General features: G+C 37.3%; 1 protein-coding gene across 1 annotated transcript in view; it reads right to left on the bottom strand.

The window, feature by feature from the left end:
• TRPM3 (transient receptor potential cation channel subfamily M member 3) overlaps nt 1-20,872 on the bottom strand; it is a 430,339-nt gene that overhangs the window by 123,368 nt on the left and 286,099 nt on the right. Inside the window, exons 4-6 of the mRNA XM_068667797.1 lie at nt 20,085-20,298; nt 17,041-17,165; nt 3,789-3,960 (exon numbers count right to left, since the gene is read on the bottom strand). Coding sequence (XP_068523898.1) covers nt 3,789-3,960; nt 17,041-17,165; nt 20,085-20,298 — 511 coding nt within the window. The remainder of the gene's footprint in view (nt 1-3,788; nt 3,961-17,040; nt 17,166-20,084; nt 20,299-20,872) is intronic.

The following is a 20,872-nucleotide window of genomic DNA, read 5'->3' as shown; positions in this document are numbered from 1 at the left end:
AGAGGCATGAGACATTGCAGAGTATACAGAGAAAAAGTGTTAAACTCTATACTGGCCTTGAAAATGTATCTGGCAGAGAATTTAAGACAGCAAGGATCATTTAACTTTTTGAAAATATTTTTGAAAAGGTATCCAGTATTACCTGAAGAGTAATTACCTACTACAATTACCTGAAGGGGAATTAAAAAAAGTGGTAACACCAGACTTAGATCACTATTAAGATTTACTTTTGAACTTGAAACTGTGTTACTGTTACATCTTACTTTTAACATTTTTGAATGCAAAATGACGCATTTCAAAACTTTATAATTTTGAGAAAACTAGAGGCTTACCTCAGGGAACTGTTGCTGAACTGTGTTAAAATCCTCTTTATTTGTGACAGTATGAAGGACCTGCCCTGAGCAGTGAAGTGTCAAACTGACTTTTTTTTTTGTTTTCCTTTTTATAAAAAAAATACTTGTGGACAAAACAAGGGCTAGTGAAGTGGTAAAAGTTGCAAAAAGTATAAGGGGAACAGTATTCAATAAAATCTTTATTTTTCTCTAGTTGTTATATTCTATTATTGTTTAACAGTGACATTCACTCAGGAAATTAGATATTGCTGTATGACTTGGAGTGATGTCATATTAGGAAGAAAAAGAGTTTTAGAACTATGTTGCATACTTACTGGCCTGATTTAATCTTAAGTTTTATAAGAAGAGAGACTGTTACTTTCTTAATGTATTTGAGAGGAATACAGTTTTCTGTGTCTTTAATAGGTGAGCAGAAGCTTGAAGTTTCTCTTTGTGAATAGCATATGATCCCAAACATCTAGAAGAGCTATAACTGCCCTGAAAAAAGATACCGTTAAAGCAAAGCAAAGAAAATAAGAATAAGTGACAAGCCTGGTTTGTAAAAGTCAGATAGGCTTAAAAATAAGAATAAAATCTGATTTCAATACTATTGTCCAGGGACGGGCTGTGAAATAAGAAGTTACAATCTGTTTATTTGTTCCCGTACCTGTCCTGGTTTTCAGTGCCCTATTTTTTTTGTTTGTTTGTTTTATTTTGTTTTTCCATGATTAACTAAAAATTGCATTTTCACAGATCTCCAGTGAACAGAATTTTAACTCTGTCATCTTTTTTTTCCCCCCAGTCCACATGTTTACTACTGGAAAATAGTGAATAAGGACACACATGCACAACCCCATTCCTGTTCAGATAAAGATCTCTTTGCAGCAGTTCCCCTGTGCACAGAGGGCTAAGGACTCTGCTAGGACTGAGGCATCAAAAAAGGGCATCAAAAAGTGGTCATCTGTTTGGCTGACCCAGAAGAGCAGGTGGTCCTTCTGTCACCCATATGGTCACCTTCCTATTAACTAGAGGCAGGGCAGGACTAAGTCACCTTCTTTTAAAGCATAAGAAAGCAAAACAAGCCATAAAAAAAAAATAATAATAAAAAAAAATCCAGATCCTTACAGCGTTAGGTATTTTGTTCACTGAAGTTATAATGTTACTCAGATCTGGAAACCATGGAAATTATGGATGTCACTGGACCAAGCTGTAGAAATCTCACCCGCAACCTTCCTTCTCTATCACATTTCCGCCTTTGAAAGTGTTGTGAGAACCAAATATTTTTGTATTTGTCAGAGACACTGAGTTGGGAGAAAGAAGTTAAATGATAGAGTGATTTTGTCACATGAGAAAAGGGGAAAGAAAATAATGATGCATACTTCTGGGCACAGAAAGGTTGCAGAGAGAAACTAGAGAAGAAAATTTTTTTTTTTTTGGTAGTTTCTTGATGAGGTCAGGCAATCATTTGACTTGAACTGCCAAACTTCAAAGTTTCTTCTGTCAATTGCATTTCAGCAGATAAATATATAAATTTATCTTTATATAAATCTTAATTAAGTGAAAATGTATAAATCTTAATTAAGTGAAAATATATAAATCTTAATTAAGTGAAAGCCTTAAAGAGATATAATTTTCTAATGTAAGGTTTTTCCTAACACAATATTTTGCTGTAAACTGCACGTGCTGACATTTTTCTTTTGAGCATCCTCAAAATAATTACTATTTATGGCACAGTTTTCTACAGCTTGCTCATATTATATATGCTATTTCATATATGATAGTCCAATTTCAAATATGACTTTGTTCTGGTCAGCCTAGGCTTAGAACACACTATCTGCATCTGCTAAGGATACACATACACTTAGAAGACATACACATTTGTGTGTACAATACACATGATCTGAGAAAAAACAATGTATACACTGATATCATAAAACATAAAAGCCTGGATTGCTCTCATTTTGAGAACAACTTGCAATCAACTGATTCACACAGTGGTGTTGAAAGATCTAAGTATCAAAATATTTCAGTTTAAGCACAGACTATACTCACGATTCAAAAAGCTTTATCAAGTATTGCCAAAATGCTCCTTTTTGTTCATCAGACTGGGTCTGCCGGTAATTCATTATCATCTGATATCTGGATGGGTAGATGCATTTCCTAATCTTATCCCAATTTCAAATTCCAAATCACAAAAATATCACCCTTTCTGGACTCAAAATTATGTGTTTACAGAGCATCAGAAAGACTGTCTATGATTACTTTGTAAAACAAGCTCTTTTTTTATTCTTAAAGGTAGCTTACAGAAGTACAATGCTGAGGTTTGCTCAGTCAGGTTGGTGGTTGGACTTGATGATCTTGAAGGTCTTTACCAAACCATATGGTCCCATGATTCTAAGACTGAAAAAATTACTGCCTGGCAACTTTTCAGTGGAAGATTTTTTCCTTGAGTAGGTAAAAAAAACTAAAAACTAAATGATTGTAAATAGAAGCAAATACTACTACTAAAAAAAATAAAAATAACCCAAAATATCAAAAAAGGTAATAAACTCCCCACCTAGATTAATTATCTGTAATACTACAGAAATAATAATACTAATATTGAAATTTAATCTTTTATGCAAATGATATATTTTTTTCTCATTTTATGTAGAAAAATGGGATACGCTGGTAAAAGAAAAGATATGACCTTGAGAGAAGACCTGATGCTTCAGTCTGATCATGTTATGGAAAGTGGTATCTCAAAATAGTCATAAAAGAAGAGAGCAAAGGACCATCTGGCCTTATATTCTGTTTCTAACTGTGGTTAAAGACAGCTTCCTAGGACTAAGAAACATAGTGCAAACATAGAGTAACATTTATATGGAAACACTCTCAGCCTCTAAATATTGTTGGCTCTGGGACTGCTTGAGTTGTGCAGTCATTTTTCCTGCAACTTTTCAATGTCATACACATTTGTCATTTCATATACCTCTGTACATCCACAAATATTAACACTTGCAAAGGCCTTTTCATGAAAAGGTCTCCCTTTTTGTCACCCTTTTCTCTGTCCTTATTGATTCTATTGTCTTCATTATGAAATGAAGGGGACTGGAACTATATACAGTTTTAAGGAGATGGGGTACCAAAGATCTAAGTTGAACCACAACAGACATATACATATATTGTCATATATATTGACAAATATAGCCTGAACTTGTTTCAGGCAAGTTTCAAGATATATGTACAAATTCATATACCTTTTCATGCTTCATTCTCACCCACGGTACTCTGAAATCAAAATTTATTCACTTGATTCACTATTATTTGCCTCTATTATCTCATACTCATCACTTTAGATAGTAGAATTACTCCCCAGAATATACAGACCTTATTGCCTATTTAAAATTAGTTACTTTGATAGAATTGTAATTATTAAAAAAAGAAAAAAGAAAAAAAAAAGAAAATGTTACTCACTCGTATTTATCTTCTGAAGTGAAATGTGCTTTTCCAGTTGTCTACGTAGTTTCACTTCTGCTCCATATTTGCCAGTAGTGCCATTGTCAGCCAAAATGAAATGAGAATGCATACTGTTGAGCACTGTCAACTTACTCATGGGATTGGACATCGTCTGGTATGGTCGGACCACCTGCATTTTAGAGACAGAAGAAATAGTACTAAACAAAAAAGACCATCTGAACTAAATCAGTTAAAGATAACATTTGACAAGAGAATTAAAAGACAATAGTTTGTAAATGACTATTGAAATATTGCATTTGAGCACTGCTTGCTTCCTTTGAAAAATAGAAAATAACGTTAGCACTTAAAGCAGTGTGGCTACCTTTTACAAACACTGACTCTTTAAATGCAGACATTTCTTGAAGATTCTTCCAGAGTTACCTGTTTCAGTTACTTCAATGGCCACTGTTTCAATGACAAGTCCAGCTAATAATCTCCAAAGGTCTATAACACTACACACATGCAGTCTGTCTGTTGCTGTCTTTCAACAATGTTGTCCTAACCCCTATTCTTTTCCAATTTAACTCTTTGATCCTTCTTTGATAGCCTCCACAAGGACCAGGCCCCTGTTTTATCTCACTGAGAGCCACCAGCTCAGGAGACCCCCTACAGGCACTCCAGCACAGGTGAATGCCACTCTTGGAGAGGTATAAACATGATATTACACCATATTTTCAATTTTATTGGAAAAAAAATAATATTGAGTTATTTTTATCATAGTACAAAGACAGTTACTTACATTGACAATAGCTTCAGAAAGTTTCCATTCACTGAGGAGCCTGCTACACTTCTTTTGATTTGTTTTCATCAAGAGAAACTCTTTTGTAGACAAACAGATTAAATTACTGCAGAGCTGTTCCACTCATAGCCTCCACTCAGACCAAGCAAAGCACTGTGTCATATTTGGCTGTCAGCTACCTCAGTGGGTCTACATAAGTAAGGCTGCACTGATGTGACAAAAGAATTGGTGTTGTGTTGAGGGATTCTGGCTGATAGTTCAAATACATTTGAGAGAAGTATGGTTCCCTGTATTTTTTACATATACATTTTCTTTATGGAAAGACAAAACTGACAGTTTGTAAGATGAAGTCTTGGCTGAAGAAATGCTGAAGTGACTTGTTACAAAACAGCTGTGTTATGCTTGCTCTGCAAGAAATTTTCTTCACAGCTCTGGCATTGTACTTTTTGGAAATCTAACAAAAACTTGTCCTTTTTAATGCACAAAAATGTTTACTTTTACATTTTGGCAGGACTGCTTGCACACAGAAATATGGTTACTAATTTGTTTCTAAAATTCTGCCCCTTTTTTGTTATTCAAAAGAGTTCTCTAATTGATAAACAATTCTTTATAAATATTATTATTATTATTATTATTATTATTATTATTATTATTATTATTAGCCAGAGATCCCTATCTATTTATTTCACTTGTTAATTCTTGCAGCACTTTGGTCAACTCATCAATAGCAAGGAGAAACCCATGGGCATCTGCTGCTGTTCTAAACTGTCCCACAGAGGGTACTTTGCAAGCTCTCTGTCCTGGAAAAACAAGGAAATAGTTCTGAGAACATGAGGGGGCAGCTGGCCAAAAGCAAGGGCATGCATGACACTGCAGGAACAGGTGATAGCTTTGGCTCGTGTTTCTTTTTATACTATTTCTGTTGGAGTCCCATTCATAAAACATTTATTTTACAAGGGGTGTATAGCTTAAGAGCTATCAGCATGCTGCTGGAACATGCTCATTAACTAGCTTCTACAGACAGAGAACCATGTGTCTCTTGCTACTGTCAGAAAGAGAAAGAAGGTTCTTTCTCACACAAATAAATTCAAGCTAAAACAGTTACAAGCCTGGCAACTGCTACCTGTCTTCTCAGTATGGAAGGCACAGGACAGCAAGATCTTCAAGAAGAGGAATGACTTGAGTCACCTATTCATTGTGCAATTACAAGAAAGAAAATCTGTTGCTGTGAATGCAGTTTTACTGAAGGGCTGTGGTTTGTCCCCAAGAGCCATATCTCCGGATTTTCTAAGGGTCATGGGTTGACCCACATTTCTAATAAGATGCAGCACAAAAGACTCCACATATTGACATAGTAATTGGCATGGTAATACTGCTTAAGAGCAGATTAGAAGGCTATGCTTTAGTTCCATGCCTGATGATTAACTACAAGGTGAATTATGTTAATAAAATTTATAGATGTAAAAACAAGGCTGCAATTATTTTCAATCAAACTGCTCACAACGTGCACACTTCAAAAAGAGAAAATATTTTTTTTGTAATAAAGATCACAAATTTCTATTGTGAATAAAAGATAAAAAAATCTTCAGAAATGCAACAAAATCTTAGGCTTTGAGACTGTTTCCTTGAGGCATATTGGTTTACAACATCACTCAGCAGATTTCAGTTTCTCACTCTTGCAGTTCCCATCCCTTTGTCATTTTGAATCCTTTACATTTTACAGGCAAGTTAAAAGGTTAGAAAAAGTTTGACTTTTTAATTTCTTCCCATCCTCTTTCTGCACTGAGAAGAGGGAATAATTTTGATCCACTTTCTGCACTGAGAGGAGGAAATAATGTCCCCTGACAGCTTCCTTTACAGAGTTGAAAGGAAGTATTTATACACAATATAACCCTTCTAAATAAGGGTTAATGAATATGAAAGCAGAATGCTGTAGGGCAATATCCATGCTCTGCAGGGTGAGGGCTGGGTCCCTTGGGCTGTCAACAGGTGAGGAACTAGGCCAACTGCAGTGGTTGCCCTTGAATTAAAAACACTGCTATGCTTGGTTTTCATTCCCCGTTGTCACATGAGACTCAGAACAGGGACAATACCTGAAAAATCACTTGGTATATCTCAACATAGGAAATAAGCAAAATGTAATGAGACAGGTGACAGAAGACAAACCAGGTGCTGGATGCCGCAGGGCAGGGGACAAGGTATATCATTCATTGGCATTGACTGTCAAACTGATGCAGTGAGAGAAAGCCCAGATTGGGTGCTGTCCAGTAACACGCCAACTAGCACATGCCTCCATCTGTCCCTATGCATGCTATCCAACATAAATCTGTGCAGGCTAGAAGAAGGCAAGGCATTTACAACTAACAACTAACTCAGTGCATTCACTGATATGGTGCAAAAAGAAAGAAAAATGTGTGTTTTGCTTCAAAAAGACCTAGCAGCTGTTGTTCAAATTATACCTTATCTGAAGCCCCACTGTTCTGGGGCACACCAGAGAATAGAGTAGTTCTTGGTTTAATTTAAAGGATCCTGGAAGCATCACTGGTTAAAGCCTCTGTAACATGTCTGTGCCCAGCTTTGCCTCAGGCATGGTTCTCACATTGTAGTTTACAATTCGAGCTAAATCCCTCTTCCTTACAATTTTTCTTAGAGTAATTATTTCCTGGCCCAGACTAGGCATGGAAAGGGGGCTCCATTGCTTCGACACTGGAAAAAAAGTCATACTGAAATTAACTTGTGAATCATTTACAGCTATCTGTAATCTTCTTCTTTTTCAGCAATTCAATTTAACTTCAATCCATAATATATTTCTTTAAAGATAATTGCAAAATGTCTACCAAATGTAATTCAAAACTTGTAACTGCAAATCCTATGGCATAATGAATAATTGGTTGCATGAGATTTGTAACTTTTATTTATATTCTGAAACTTTCAGAAAGCAGTTAAAGGAAAACATAATATTTCTCACAATGTTAAACAAAGAGATATGAAGGAGAAAACGAACTTGTCTCATACTGTAAGCTAGCATTCTTATTCAGATGAACTAAGAAACAATGAAAAGAAAATATTGAGCCAATTTTGACAGTCTGAGGTATGTGTTGTTTTGTATGCTGTCCTGGTTTCAGTTAGGACAGAGTTAATTTTCCTCCTCAGGACAGATCTCTGGATGAGATTCCTAAGTAGTTGGTTTAACCTCAAACAAAACCTGAAGCGCATTCAGGAGACATAACAACAAGAACATGCTGGTCTGAGTATCTGAAGGATATTCAACATCTTGGAGAGCTATCATAACAAGCTCGGAGGATAAGAGGGTGGTGAAGAATAAAGGGAGATTGAGCAAGTAGGAAGAAATATCTCCCCGTTTCCCCTCCACAGGTTGGCTCCCTGATGAAAGAAGGCAATAGGTGTAATAGTTAAAAGTTTCCGAGATATGGTTTCCAAAGTATAGAGTTGACAAGAGTGCTGAGTACAAATACGAGGTTAGAGTCATGACCAGAAATTTCATCATATCATAAGCCACTGTTACACTGCACAGTACCATAACAATCTTAAACAGGGCCCGGAAAGGATAAACAGCACAACAGGGAGCACATACAGAAAGTAACATGCTGTAAAACTCAATTTGGAAAACAGGAACAGCAGACTTGAGATTAAAGCAATCAGCATTGTGACTAGCAACTATTAAGCAGGTCTAATACTTACACCAATTTTAGTTTAACATACTCTAGTCCGATCTGTTGTTATCTCAACCCTTCGAGCCCCACATTGGGTGCCAAAAAGGACTGTTGTGGTTTAACCTGCCTGGCAGCTAAACACCACACAGCCATTCTCTCACCCTCCCATCTTCCTCTCTGGGATGGGGGAGAGAAATGGGAAAGTGAAGCCTGAAGGTTGAGATAAAGACAGTTTATTAAGACATAATAATAATAATAATAATAAACAACAGTAATAATGGTAATACTACTACTAATAATAATGTGTACGAAACAAGTGATGCACAATGCAATTGCTCACCACCCGCTGACCGATGCCCAGCCTAACCCCGAGCAGTCCGGCCCTCCCACCCCGGCTAGCCACCCCTATCTATTGTTCAGCATGACCCCATGTGGTATACCCCTTTGGCTAGTTTGGGCCAGCTGTTCTGGGTCTGTCCCCTCTCAGCCCTTGCTGCACCCCCAGCCTGCCCATTGGCAGGACAGAGTGAGAAGCTGAAACGTCCTTGGCTTGGTGTAAGCACTGCTCTGCAGCAACTAAAACATCACCATGCTATCAGCACTGAGCTGAAAAGTCCTTGGCTTGGTGTAAGCACTGCTCTGCAAAAATTAAAACATCACCATGTTATCAGCACTCTTCTCATCCTAATCCAAAACATAACACCCTACCAGCTACTAGGAGGACAATTAACTCTGTCCTAACTGAAACCAGGACATATGAACATAAAAACCAGGCAGTATGAATGCTATACTTATACTAAGACTCACTGGCATATATTTTAAAGAGCGTGGTTTAAAATGGTGAGCTCTGGCCACACATCTATTATGCTTGACAGCTGTGTGATTTTTTGTTTTTTTTTCACATATGTAAGGAAATAATAATTCTTAAGGAGACAGCAATTCTTAAATTAACAGTTTTTTTTTTTTTTTTTTTCTGGTTTAGATGATAACCTTCGGTGATCTCAGGGATGTTGGTGGTATTCTGAAAACAAAGGGCAGTTAGTTCTGACAGAGTGGTACTCGGATGAAGTTATTTATAATGAAGGATTTACAGATAAGATCATTGAGAAAGGAGTAGAACTTGCTGTGTTGGTGAAAAAAAGCCTCAGTCAATCTGACCGTAATAAATAGTAAACAAACCCAGGACTGTAAGCTTTCCTCATTAGACATGTTTTCTATACCTCCAGTTTACATGTTCTATAAATAGAGATGTGTCTGACTCATGCCCAATATTATAGAAATAAATTACTCCCTGTGTTGTATGTCAGGCACTAAATTTCAGCACAATGTTCATCTTCCTGAAAAAGTATTGTGTTATAAAGTAATCAAGTAGTTAATTATTAAAAAAATACATTGTACTACAATATGGAATGACCCAACCTTCCCTGAATAATTTGGCTAGTCAGTTATTGTCCCAGTGGTTTTGAGAGGTTCATTCTAGAAGTGCCTGTTCCATGAAAGCCTGACTTAAAACAACGTCACTTGTGACCTTGACATCCCAAGTGTATACAACCTTACAGCTTCTAAATATTCTCCATCTTCCACTATACAAATCAATATTGAAAAAATGGAAGATAAAATAAAGCACATAGAACAGGTCTGCAGTGTTCTGCTTTGAGTACTTTTTGAACATCCTAGACAAAACTTTGGTGATGACGTACTTTAACATCCAATTACAGTTATGAAATCCAGCAACTGCACTGAGATAAAAAATAATTACTCTGAAACTGCAGTCTTTAATAAATCAAAAATATTTTTCTAGACACAGAATATGAAAGCTAGTTTTTTGTTTGTTGTCGTTTTCAACAAAACAAATATTTAAATTTTTATTCAACTTTTATTTAATCTAGGTTTTATATTATAAGAAACAGCTTTTTCTCCTCTTTTTTTTTTTTTTTTTTTGTGCTTTCAACTCTATGGGAGAGTAGGCTTAGTAGAAAGTAGCAGTACTGCTACTGCAATACTGCTACTTAGTAGAAAGTAGCAGTATACTCACCACTCAGGTATTATTACTGTTATTAATTATTATTATTTCTTTTTCTGAATATTCTGAACAGTACAAAAGAGAAAGAGAAAAAGAGCAGGCATCTGTTCTTTAACATAAGTGAAGTCTGTAAAGAACATTTACAATTGGAAATGGCTTTGTCTCAAGTATTTGAATGCTAAAGAATAAAAAAGATAATTTATTCTGGAACATGGAGGACATGCAAAGGGTTAGTGTATACTATATACATACACAGTAGTAAATATTAGGTTGATATATATATATGTAGCAGTTTACTGTTAGAAAGTATTTTTCTTTTTGATAGTACTTTTTGCTTAGATGCAGAATGTGTGTTATGTTACAAGTCTGCTGAGAACACACAATATTCTTTGTGTGTTCTGCTGTACTAAGTGATTTAAGCTGACCTCTGTGGCTTCCCCTTTACTGGCTAGCGCTTCTGATAAAATCGTAAGTATTCCACTTTCTCCAAGATTTCTGTTGAGCTTCATTTTTTTCTATATGCTAGTTGTTGAGTGTAAATCAGAGATTGATGAAGAGGTATGGGGAAACACTGTAACCCATGTAATCGTACTCTAAGTAAGATAAATAAAAACCAATAAATTATTAGAGAATTTATGAATTTCTTCCTATGTCTATCTGCTGGATCCACATTTTATTTTTATAGTGGGCATGGAAGAGCGGGTGACATGTTTTGGAGTGGACAGGATTTTTGGAGTGTGACAACACAGAAGGTCACTTTTATTTTCAATGAATTTAGTAAGCAAAAATGTTTTAGCTATTGTTTTTAAAACTTTTTTTACTAAATCAATGCTTTCTACTTAAGTTAGTAGGTCATGTACTACAGCATTGCCACTGATCAGTGACACATCATGCTGAAGGTGTCCATTTCTTCATGATGTCACACAATAAAAGGATATCCTGATTTAAGTCTAATATACTCACTTCTGTGGACTAAAAATGAGACATCTGGATGATTTCACTGAGTATATGCAAAGTACTAAAATCAATGCTCTACTTCTAATCCAAACACTGTTTCTACTTAGGTGACTAGGAATTGATGGACACTGAAAGGGTGCAATCACATGCTTGCTACAAAGACTGAGCTCTTTTAAATGTAAAGATGGCTCTGTGTGTAAGGAGAAACATGACTGTGATATACATTTTCTACAAGACTAAGAAAACCATCTTTCTCAGTTTTTCTAACAGAAAACTGGAAACACCTGACTACCTTCCCCTCATGTGCTTTGGTTTGAAAATAGAATTTAAGTTTGTTAAGATGGGCACTATTTTCTACTGTATTGCTTTTACCATACCGGAGTAAGACTAGTCTCCTCAGGGACCTTTAACCATCACAATAACAAATAGCAAACAACAGTAATATGTTGCTTGATTTACTTGGGCACTTCTCTTCAAGAGTCTGAAGAAAGCCCTTGGGCTTCACAAGCTGATTTGGACGGTAGATGTAACAAAACTTCTCATCTATGACTTCAAAGATGACAAGGGCTGGAATGTTAGCAGAGGCATGGCTCTGCTGAGCCAGCCCAGTGTGCCATGAAGCAAAGAGCAAAAGCATGCACTGGGTGATGTGAAACATCAATAATAATGTCCTCCCCACCCCCGCAAATATTCCATGACTAAGAAAGTTTTCTATATCTAATTCTGCTCTAAGCTGTGAGGGGATGTTTTGACAACTCTTTAGTTTTGATCATAATTTAACTAGACTTAGTGAACATAAACATAAAACCATGTTGATGCTAGAGTTCAGCAGGTCTTTTACTATTCATTGACATTTCTTTCCCTACATAATCCTTTGTGCCTTGTGTTTCTTGCTTAATGGCAGTACCTTTTACATTCCTATGGTATTATATATATTTCCTCTTCTTGGTTCATTTCACAGCATTCATCTCTAATGAGCCAGTCAATATAGTGCACTCAGATGTTCACAGAATCATAGAATCATTCAAGTTGGAAAAGACCTCTAAGATCATCTAGTTCAACTTTTAACATAACACTAAACTCTAGCACTAAACCATCTACCAAGTTCTAAATTTACATGTTTCTTGAAGACTTCCAGTGATGGTGACTTGACCACTTCCCTGGGCAGCCAATGCCAATGCCACACAACTCTTTCTGTAAAGAAATTTCTCCTAATATCCAACATAAGATTTCAAAAAGCTTCCCCACCAAATGTTTCAAAAGAAACTGCATGCACTGGACAAAAAGTCCTTTTATGGTAAGAAGATTATTTTTTACAACAATCAGAGTACTGTTCCACTTGGCTGCAACAGCTGGGAAGTCATCTTCTTTCTTCAACTTTTTCATAAGGCTACAGAATCCCCTTAAAAGTGGTTACTTTTGTGAATTGTGGTATGTAGCTTCCAAAAAGTGGAAATACCTAATGGAGGAATAAAAATGTCCCAGAATTCAGGACCAATTTGATGTTCTTATTTGACTGATTTCTTCTTGCAATGCTACCAGAAGAACTCCGTGCATAATCAGTAAATATTGCTTACTTGAAATTGATGTGTACGTTAACCTTATAGTTCTTTAACAAGATGCAGCTTATCTTTTTGATTAACAATTTCTGCCTTTTGCATTATATCTCAGAAGAATTAATATTTATATATAGACTCTATATTACTTCTGCAGTACCATATCCTGTTTGCTTTTTGTATATATTGGTAGCCTTATTATACAAGCACTTGTGGTACTGGAGAATATCAACCTATGTTAACAAGCATTGTCCCTAATAACTGCGCTTTAATAGTGAACTGCAACAAATCCCAACTGGATCAATTTCTTCACATTCACTGTAGTTCATCTGGACTTAACTGGTAATTGAATCTTCTTCCCCTCCTCAACTTGTTAATGGACAAATATACCAAGAAGAATGAGTTATATTGATTTAGAAAACAAAATGATCATTATGAAAAATGTGTGCATACACTGTATTACTTCTTCACTCATACTTATTTCCAGGTAGAAAATTTTAGAGCGAAACAGAGGTGAGGCAGAAAGAAACTCAGAAAATCTCCAGCTAGCCAGTGTAATATAAAATAAAAAAGTAAAATTAAAATAAAATAAAATAAAATAAAATAAAATAAAATAAAATAATCCATTTCAAATCAAGGGGGTTAAAGTTTCTGAGTGACAGTATAGATTTAAAAGAGAAGGATGATGTGAAGGAGTGTAAGAAATACCAGCTGTGCCTATTCTAGAATCACAGAATCGAAGACGTTGGAAAAGACCTTGAGACCATCAGGTCCAACCCCCCTGCCAAAGCAGGTTCCTTAGAGCAGGCTGCTCAGGTAGGCGTCTAGACAGGCCTTGAATATCTCCAGGCTGAACAGACCCAGCTTTCTCAGTCTTTCCTCATAAGGAAGATGCTTCAGGCCCCGTAGCATCTTTGTTGTCCTCCACTGGACTCTTTCTAGGAGATCCCTCTCTTTTTTGTACCGGGGAGCCCAGAATTGGACACAATACTCCAGGTCAGGCCTGACCAGGGCAGATCACCTCCCTTGACATGCTGACCACAATCCTTTTAATGCACACCAGGATCCCATTGGCACTCTTGGCCATGAGGGCACACTGCTGGCTCATGGTCAACCTGTCATCCACCAGGACCCCCAGGTCCTTCTCTACAGAGCTCCTCTCCAGCAAGTCATCTCCCAGCCTGTACTGATACGTGCGGTTGTTCCTTCCCAGGTGCAGGACTCTATATTTGCTCTTATTAAACCTAATTTGGTTTCTTCCTGCCCATCTCTCCAGCCGGGCCAGGTCTCGCTGAATGGCAGCACAGCCTTCTGGTGTGTCAGCCACTCCTCCCAGCTTTGTGTCATCAGTGTACTTGCTGAGGGCAGACACTATTCCCTCATCAAGGTTGTCGATGAACATGTTGAACAAGACCAGACCCAGCACCAACCCCTGGGGAACAACGCTAGTCACAGGTCTCCAGCCAGACTCTGCACCACCAATCACCACTCTCTGAGCTCAGCCAGTCAGCCAGTTCTCAACCCACCTTACTGTCCACTCCTCTATCCCACACTTTCTCAGCTTTGCTAGCAGGATGTCATGAGAGACAGTATCAAAAGCCTTGCTAAAGTCAAGGTAGATGACATCCACTGCTCTCCCCTCATCTACCCAGATGGTGATGCCATCATAGAAGACAATGAGGTTGGTCGAGCATGACTTCCTCTTGCTGACTACTCCTCATGATCTTCTTCTCTTCCAATTGCTTGGAGATGGTATCCAGAACAAGCTGTTCCAATATCTTTCCAGGGACAGAGGTGAGACTGACTGGCCTGTAGTTTCCCGGATTCTCCTTCTTGCCCTTCTTGAAGACTCGAGTGACATTGGCTATCATCCAATCTTCAGGCACCTCTCCTGTTATCCAGGACCTTTCAAAGATGATAGAGAGTGGTTTGGCGATTGCCTCTGCCAACTCCCTTAGCACACGTGGATTCATCCCATCAGGACACATGGATTTTTGTGCGTTGAGCCCACTCAGACGCTCCCGAACCACTCCCTTGTCAACTAGGGGGGAGATCTCCACTTCCCAGACTCTTTCTCCTCCCTCCAGGATTGAGGAGTCCCGGGGGGATAGTCCTTGAAGCAAAGACTGAAGCAAAGAAAGCATTCAGTATCTTCACCTTCTCAGTGTCTCCCATTACCAGGACACCCCCTTCATTCAGCAAGGGACCCACATTATCCCTAATCTTTCTTTTACTGTTAACATACTTAAAAACAAAACAAAACAAAAAAAAAAAAAACACACACAAATCTTCTTATTATCGTTTATCTCTTTTGCAAGCCTCATCTCTAGAGGGGCTTTAGCCTTCTTTGTCACATCCCTGCAGGCCCTGACAACACTTCTATACTCCTCCCAAGAGGACAGGCCCTTTTTCCACATTTCATAAACCTTCCTCTTCCTTTTGATCTTATCAATGAGCTCCTCGCTCATCCATGCAGGTTTTCTGCCCCCCTTCCCTGATTTCCTACTCTTAGGGATGCACCGATCCTGAGCTTGGAAGAAGTAGCCCAGCTCTCACATGCACACTTGCCTTCTAGCAATCTATCCCATGAGATACTCCCAAGCAGGTCCCGGAAGAGGTCGAAGTTGGCTCTTCGAAAGTTCGGGGTTGCAATTCTGCTTTTAGCCTTACTTCTTCCACCAAGTTCCATCTTGAACTCCACCATTTCATGGTCACTGCATCCCAAGCTGCCATCAACCTTCACATCCCTAACAAGCTCACCCCTGTTGGTAAGGACAAGGTCCAGGAGCACCCCCTGCCTCATTGGCTCCTCCACAACCTGCATCAGAAAATTGTCTTCAACACATTGTAGGAACCATTTGGACTGCACATGCCTGGCCGAGTTGCTTACCCAACAGATGTCTGGAAATCTGAAGTCCCCTGTGAGAACCAGCACCTGTGATCGTGAGGTTACTACCAGCTGCTTCTTGGAGGCCTCATCGACCTCCTCCTCCTGATCTGGTGACCTGTAGTAGACCCCCACAACAGTGTCCCCCATACCAGCCCACCCCTTAATTCTCACCCACAAGCTCTCCACTTGACCATCACCCTCCCCTAGGTGGAGCTGGGTACATTCTAATTGCTTCCTCAAATAAAGGACAACCCCACCCGCTCACTTCCCCAGCCTGTCTTTCCTAAAAAGGACATCGCCCTCCATGACAGTGTTCTAGCTGTGCGAGCTGTCCCACCGCATCTCTGTGATTGCAACGAGATCATGGCCCTGTGACCGAACACAGATATCAAGCTCATCCTGTTTACTTCCCATGCTCCACACATTGGTATACAGGCACTTTAGGGAAGCAGCAGGCACAGTTACCCCTGGAGGAATGCAAGAAGAAAAAAATTCTGGACAGGGTATTGGGATCATTACCTTCTCTGAGAAACCCTTGGACAATCCTATGGGACAACCCAGAGGTTTTTCCCTGATATCAACAGTGACAGCAGTGACAACTTCACCCAGCCCTTCTCTGTCACTTTTAGCTCCCCTCCCTTCCCCCATCAAACCTAGTTTAAAGCCCTGGTAATTAGCCCAGAGAGCTTGCTTCCCGACACACTTGTGCCTCACTTGCTGAGCTGAAGTCGGTCAGCAGCCCACATACCTGGCTTCTCAAAGGGCTGCCCAAGATCAAAATACCCAAATCCTTGGTGTTGTTTCGGAAGAACCAATGGAAGGTGACTGGCATAATGACCCTGTGAGGTCTGATCTCATGGCCGATATTTACAAGTCTTTTTCCAGTTGCAGTAATAAAAAAGAATAGGATGGAATATGTTGTACAGAGAACTGTCTATAGTTATGAACTTAATCAATCCATCATAGTGTTGTTGCAAAGTGCATCTGAATTCAAGGTTTCCAATCAGATTTTGCTTCGGCAATCTTCAGAGTGCATATTGATGTAAGGATGATGCGTTAGTATATTTGTTAGAATAACATTTAATGAAATTACTTTATATATATATATATATATATATATATATTTTTTTTTTTTAGAAGATATATATATATTCTAGAAGATAATGCAAATTCCTGTTTCTTGACTTGCTGCTGTTCTTGTTGCTGTATCAAAACTGTTATCAACTGTAATGGCAACTCTACGTATGCATTGATTTTTTTGCTACAGACAATAATTCTGTAAGGAATTGTTAAATGCAGGATGGAGAGAAAAACAAAATAACTGGAATATTTATATACATTGGAGGTAACCTATGTCCACATAGGGCTTACATCTTTGCCAATCAGGTCCTCCTGATTTTCAACAATCCCCCAGGGAGCTATACCAATGGTGCATATCTTCCCTCTAGATTTTGAGGCATGATCTTTCAGTGCATCTCCAACATGGCGAATGACCCCTGGAGAAAAAAAAAAAAAAAAAAGCAAAAAAAGCATAAATTAGACATTTAAAATTACTTTTTTTTTTTTTTTTTTTTTTTTTTTTTTTTTTTTCGTGAAGGTGTGGATGCAGTATAGAATCCCTTTTTAGGGAACTCCTATACAATTCATGAAAGCTACTTGCAACTTAACACTTGCAATTAAGTAAAAATATGAATACTTTTGTGATCTACAAAATTATTAAATGAAGTAGCAGGGAAAAAAGAAAAGCACAGGCCACACAAACAGATATTTGGTATATGTATCCTTCCCAAGCATAGGAACAAGTACAGGAATGAGAAAAATATGTAAAGTTTCTTTGTATCTGAATATCTGAAAAAAATAATTTCAATACTCTGTGTTGAACTATTCAGTCATTCTTTCCAACAAACTGTCACCTGAGGATCAGCATGAAAATAGAAATTAGTATAGAGAGAATGAGTGCTTCCCAGCTCTCTTCTGTGTGCTTTCTGGTACTGCTGCTTTAGACCAGTTTTGTCAGCATTTCAGAGGTGCAGAGGATATGTGTCATTCCTCTTTCCTTTACAGTAAATAATTTTTGACCTGGGCATCAATAATATTTTATAAATAATATTATTTATGTAGCTGTATTGAGGCAGACCTGTGGATTTACTGTGGACATTTTCTGTTATTTGGTTTCTCTGTTTGCCTCTTGTTCTGATTCAAGGAATTTCAAAATGACTGGATAGGCATTATAAGAGTTATGCAACAGGTACAATTTTAGCCATATATTACCCTCATTTTAAATGAGCCATGTAAGAAAGAAACAAAGTTCTTGTGTCAAATTTCCTTCCTGTAGTATATAAGGCAAAATAAACAACCTATACCCAGGTATTATTTTTAAAATTATAACCCAACAATCCTCATGATTTGGAGCAGAATATTTGGCTAGATTACCACCCCCTCCCACCAAAAAAAAAAATAAAAATCCTGCTAAGTAGGATAATCAAATTTCAGTATAGCATGAATATTCCGGAAAAAAACAAAAACAAAAACAAAAACAAAACAACCAAACAAAAAAAAACCACTTGTTTATTTAACAGTTATGCTTATAATTAAGTATGTACCATTCTTGTCACGTCACTGCTTCACAATGCAACAGCAGTATTTAAGGATTTTTCAATTACACATTTTGTTAAGAGAAATATAATGTAAAAATTCATCAAGAACTGAACTGACTAGATACAGAAATTCTAAGTTCTCACAAGTTCATATTAAACACTGAATTTTGACCTAAACAATTTGAAAACCTAGCTTTGAGTCAATGAGATGTTTTGTTACACAATTCAAAAGGAGCAATGAAAGGTAGCTGATAATGCACAATGGCTTCTGAAGTTACATCTATTTATAACACATAGCAACATACATTCAATTGGTTTGACTAGGTCACTTTTGATTACAGGAAAAAAAATATCATTTTCAACAGTAATTATATTCATTTTTTCTGTTTTGTTCATTTTGTTTTGGCATTCACAACTATGATGTTTTGAAAAATGGTATGATGCAGTCATTCATTTCCCAAATGCAAATATTATATATTTCGTTGTCATCTCCAAAATTTCTGCAGTCTTATTTCCAGAGCTTCTGTGGTGTGTACACTGCAGTGAATGTACAACGTCTACAGTTTTCTAATATGTTTTTAACATTTTTTTTTTAAATCTGCCTTTACCTTTATCATTACAACAGTATCTGCCAACAAGTCAACTTATTATCACCACAAAAGAGAGGTCAATATTTAACCTGATTTTCTTCCTTATGATACATGTGTGTATCTGTTTATCTATCTAACAGTCAAGAAATTATTCCTCTTTGCTATTTATATTGCTTCTGTGAATATTGTTTAAAATTTGATATGTTTTGGAAACTAAAAATCCCAACACTCCTACTAAGCATTCATATTTAAATACGTATGAGTTGATCCACAGCACACTAAAATTAATGCATGATTAATTAATAGTGATTACAATATTTTCCACAGAGAGTAAGAGGATACACTCTGTGAAATTACTAAAGCAATAAATTATAGTGTTGTTACTGCAATAAATGAGAATGACAAGAATTGACAAGTGTGTCCTGTCTCAAAACTTTTTACATTTATCTTTAGCAGAACTCTTTGATTTTCCCTTGACTCTTTCCTCCTTTCTGCCTCCTTCAGGGAGGGTAATTGGGAAGCTTATTCCAAGTTTTTTTTTTTTCATCTAGGGAATTATGTTTTATAGTTTATTCCCAAAACCTACATGCTGTCTCCCAGCAGAGCAGGGCAGCTACTGTATTGAGTTCATAGAAGGCCCATATGGTATGTTACAGATGTTCTTAACTTTGAATACAAATGGCAATATTATCTCTCTTGCTCCAGGGGTAATAGGAAAAAGTAGGTCAAGCTGTCTGCCAGAAAGGAAAAAGTGATACTTATTCACCATAATGTTTTCTATCACATCCATAAAACAGAACTTTTTTCCTTTCACACTTCAGATGGTCTTATAAGAGAAAATAAGAGTTTTTTTTTCTGGATGAAATTGTTTTCCATTTTATGCAATAAGTGTTTGGCTTCTTGGGTTTCTGGTTAGTAGCCTTTCCCGGTAGCTGATTGTTTATTTCATAAAGTCTTCACTGGCAATGTACTAGTATAATTGCCTCACAGGAGGCCTTATTTTCAGCTTCCCAGTGTACTTTTCATGCTTTAGTGAACCTTTTATTCCCTGGTAGCTGCCAGACTGGTATGAACTTGCCATTTTCTTGTTTACACATAGTACAGCTAGCAATAATAAAATAAAACATGCAATATTATCCTGTTCTGATCAGACCTATTTTTTTTTTTTTGGTCAAACTGATGAAATGTCCTAGCTGACACTGTGCTTTCATTTCAATATTGCTGTTACCTGTGTTTACTCCTCCAGTGAATATCCATGCTCCAGTTGTCATAGCAGCCTTAATGAGGCCTTTCCCAAAGACTTGCTTGAGCTTTGGCTGAAGTTCAAAATTCTGAAGGCCCCCATGCACAGAGATGAGAAGTTTAGGGAGCTCAAGCTGCCACTCTTTGGTCATCAGGTGCAGAAGAAGGTCAGGCTTTGTGTCAAAAGACACACGTACATACTGCAGAAATAGCGGCAACAGTAAAGAGAAAAGGATTGTTTATACTCAGAGGTGTGTAATGCATATCACCAATGCCCAACAGATTAAAGAAAAAAGTCAACCTTCATAACAAAAACATTAATTAATTGATAAGTTGGTGATTTCTAAAAATGTAGAAAACTAGGCAACTATGCTTAATGGAACACTTGCAGTTCAGAGACTGGATGATTTTCCCATGCAAATACAAAATTAAGAAATTAATTAAGAAATTAAGTATTCACAGCAATGTTTGATAGGTAGTTGTCTTTAATTTAAGGATGCAGAAACTTGAGTAAAAGTTTAAATGGTCCACCAAAAACAACCCAGGTAATCAGAGTCACAATTGTGCATTTGCTTGTGTCTTATATTAAAATTAACAAAACCAAGCACTCCAAAGGTAGGCAAGAACAGAAACATGTTTGGTTCTTCAAACATACATGTGTTTAAACTGAGCAAGACTACTAAAGAGGTACTTTTCAAATGAATGAATGAATGAATGAATGAATGAGACTTACAGACTAATTTGTACAGATTCATTAATTTGCATAACAAAGTG

The sequence above is a fragment of the Anas acuta genome, chromosome Z, assembly GCF_963932015.1.
Source record: "Anas acuta chromosome Z, bAnaAcu1.1, whole genome shotgun sequence".
Taxonomy (NCBI): Eukaryota; Metazoa; Chordata; class Aves; order Anseriformes; family Anatidae; genus Anas; species Anas acuta.
The sequence above is the reverse complement of the archived record's forward strand: the minus strand, read 5'-3'. Positions and strand labels throughout refer to the sequence as shown.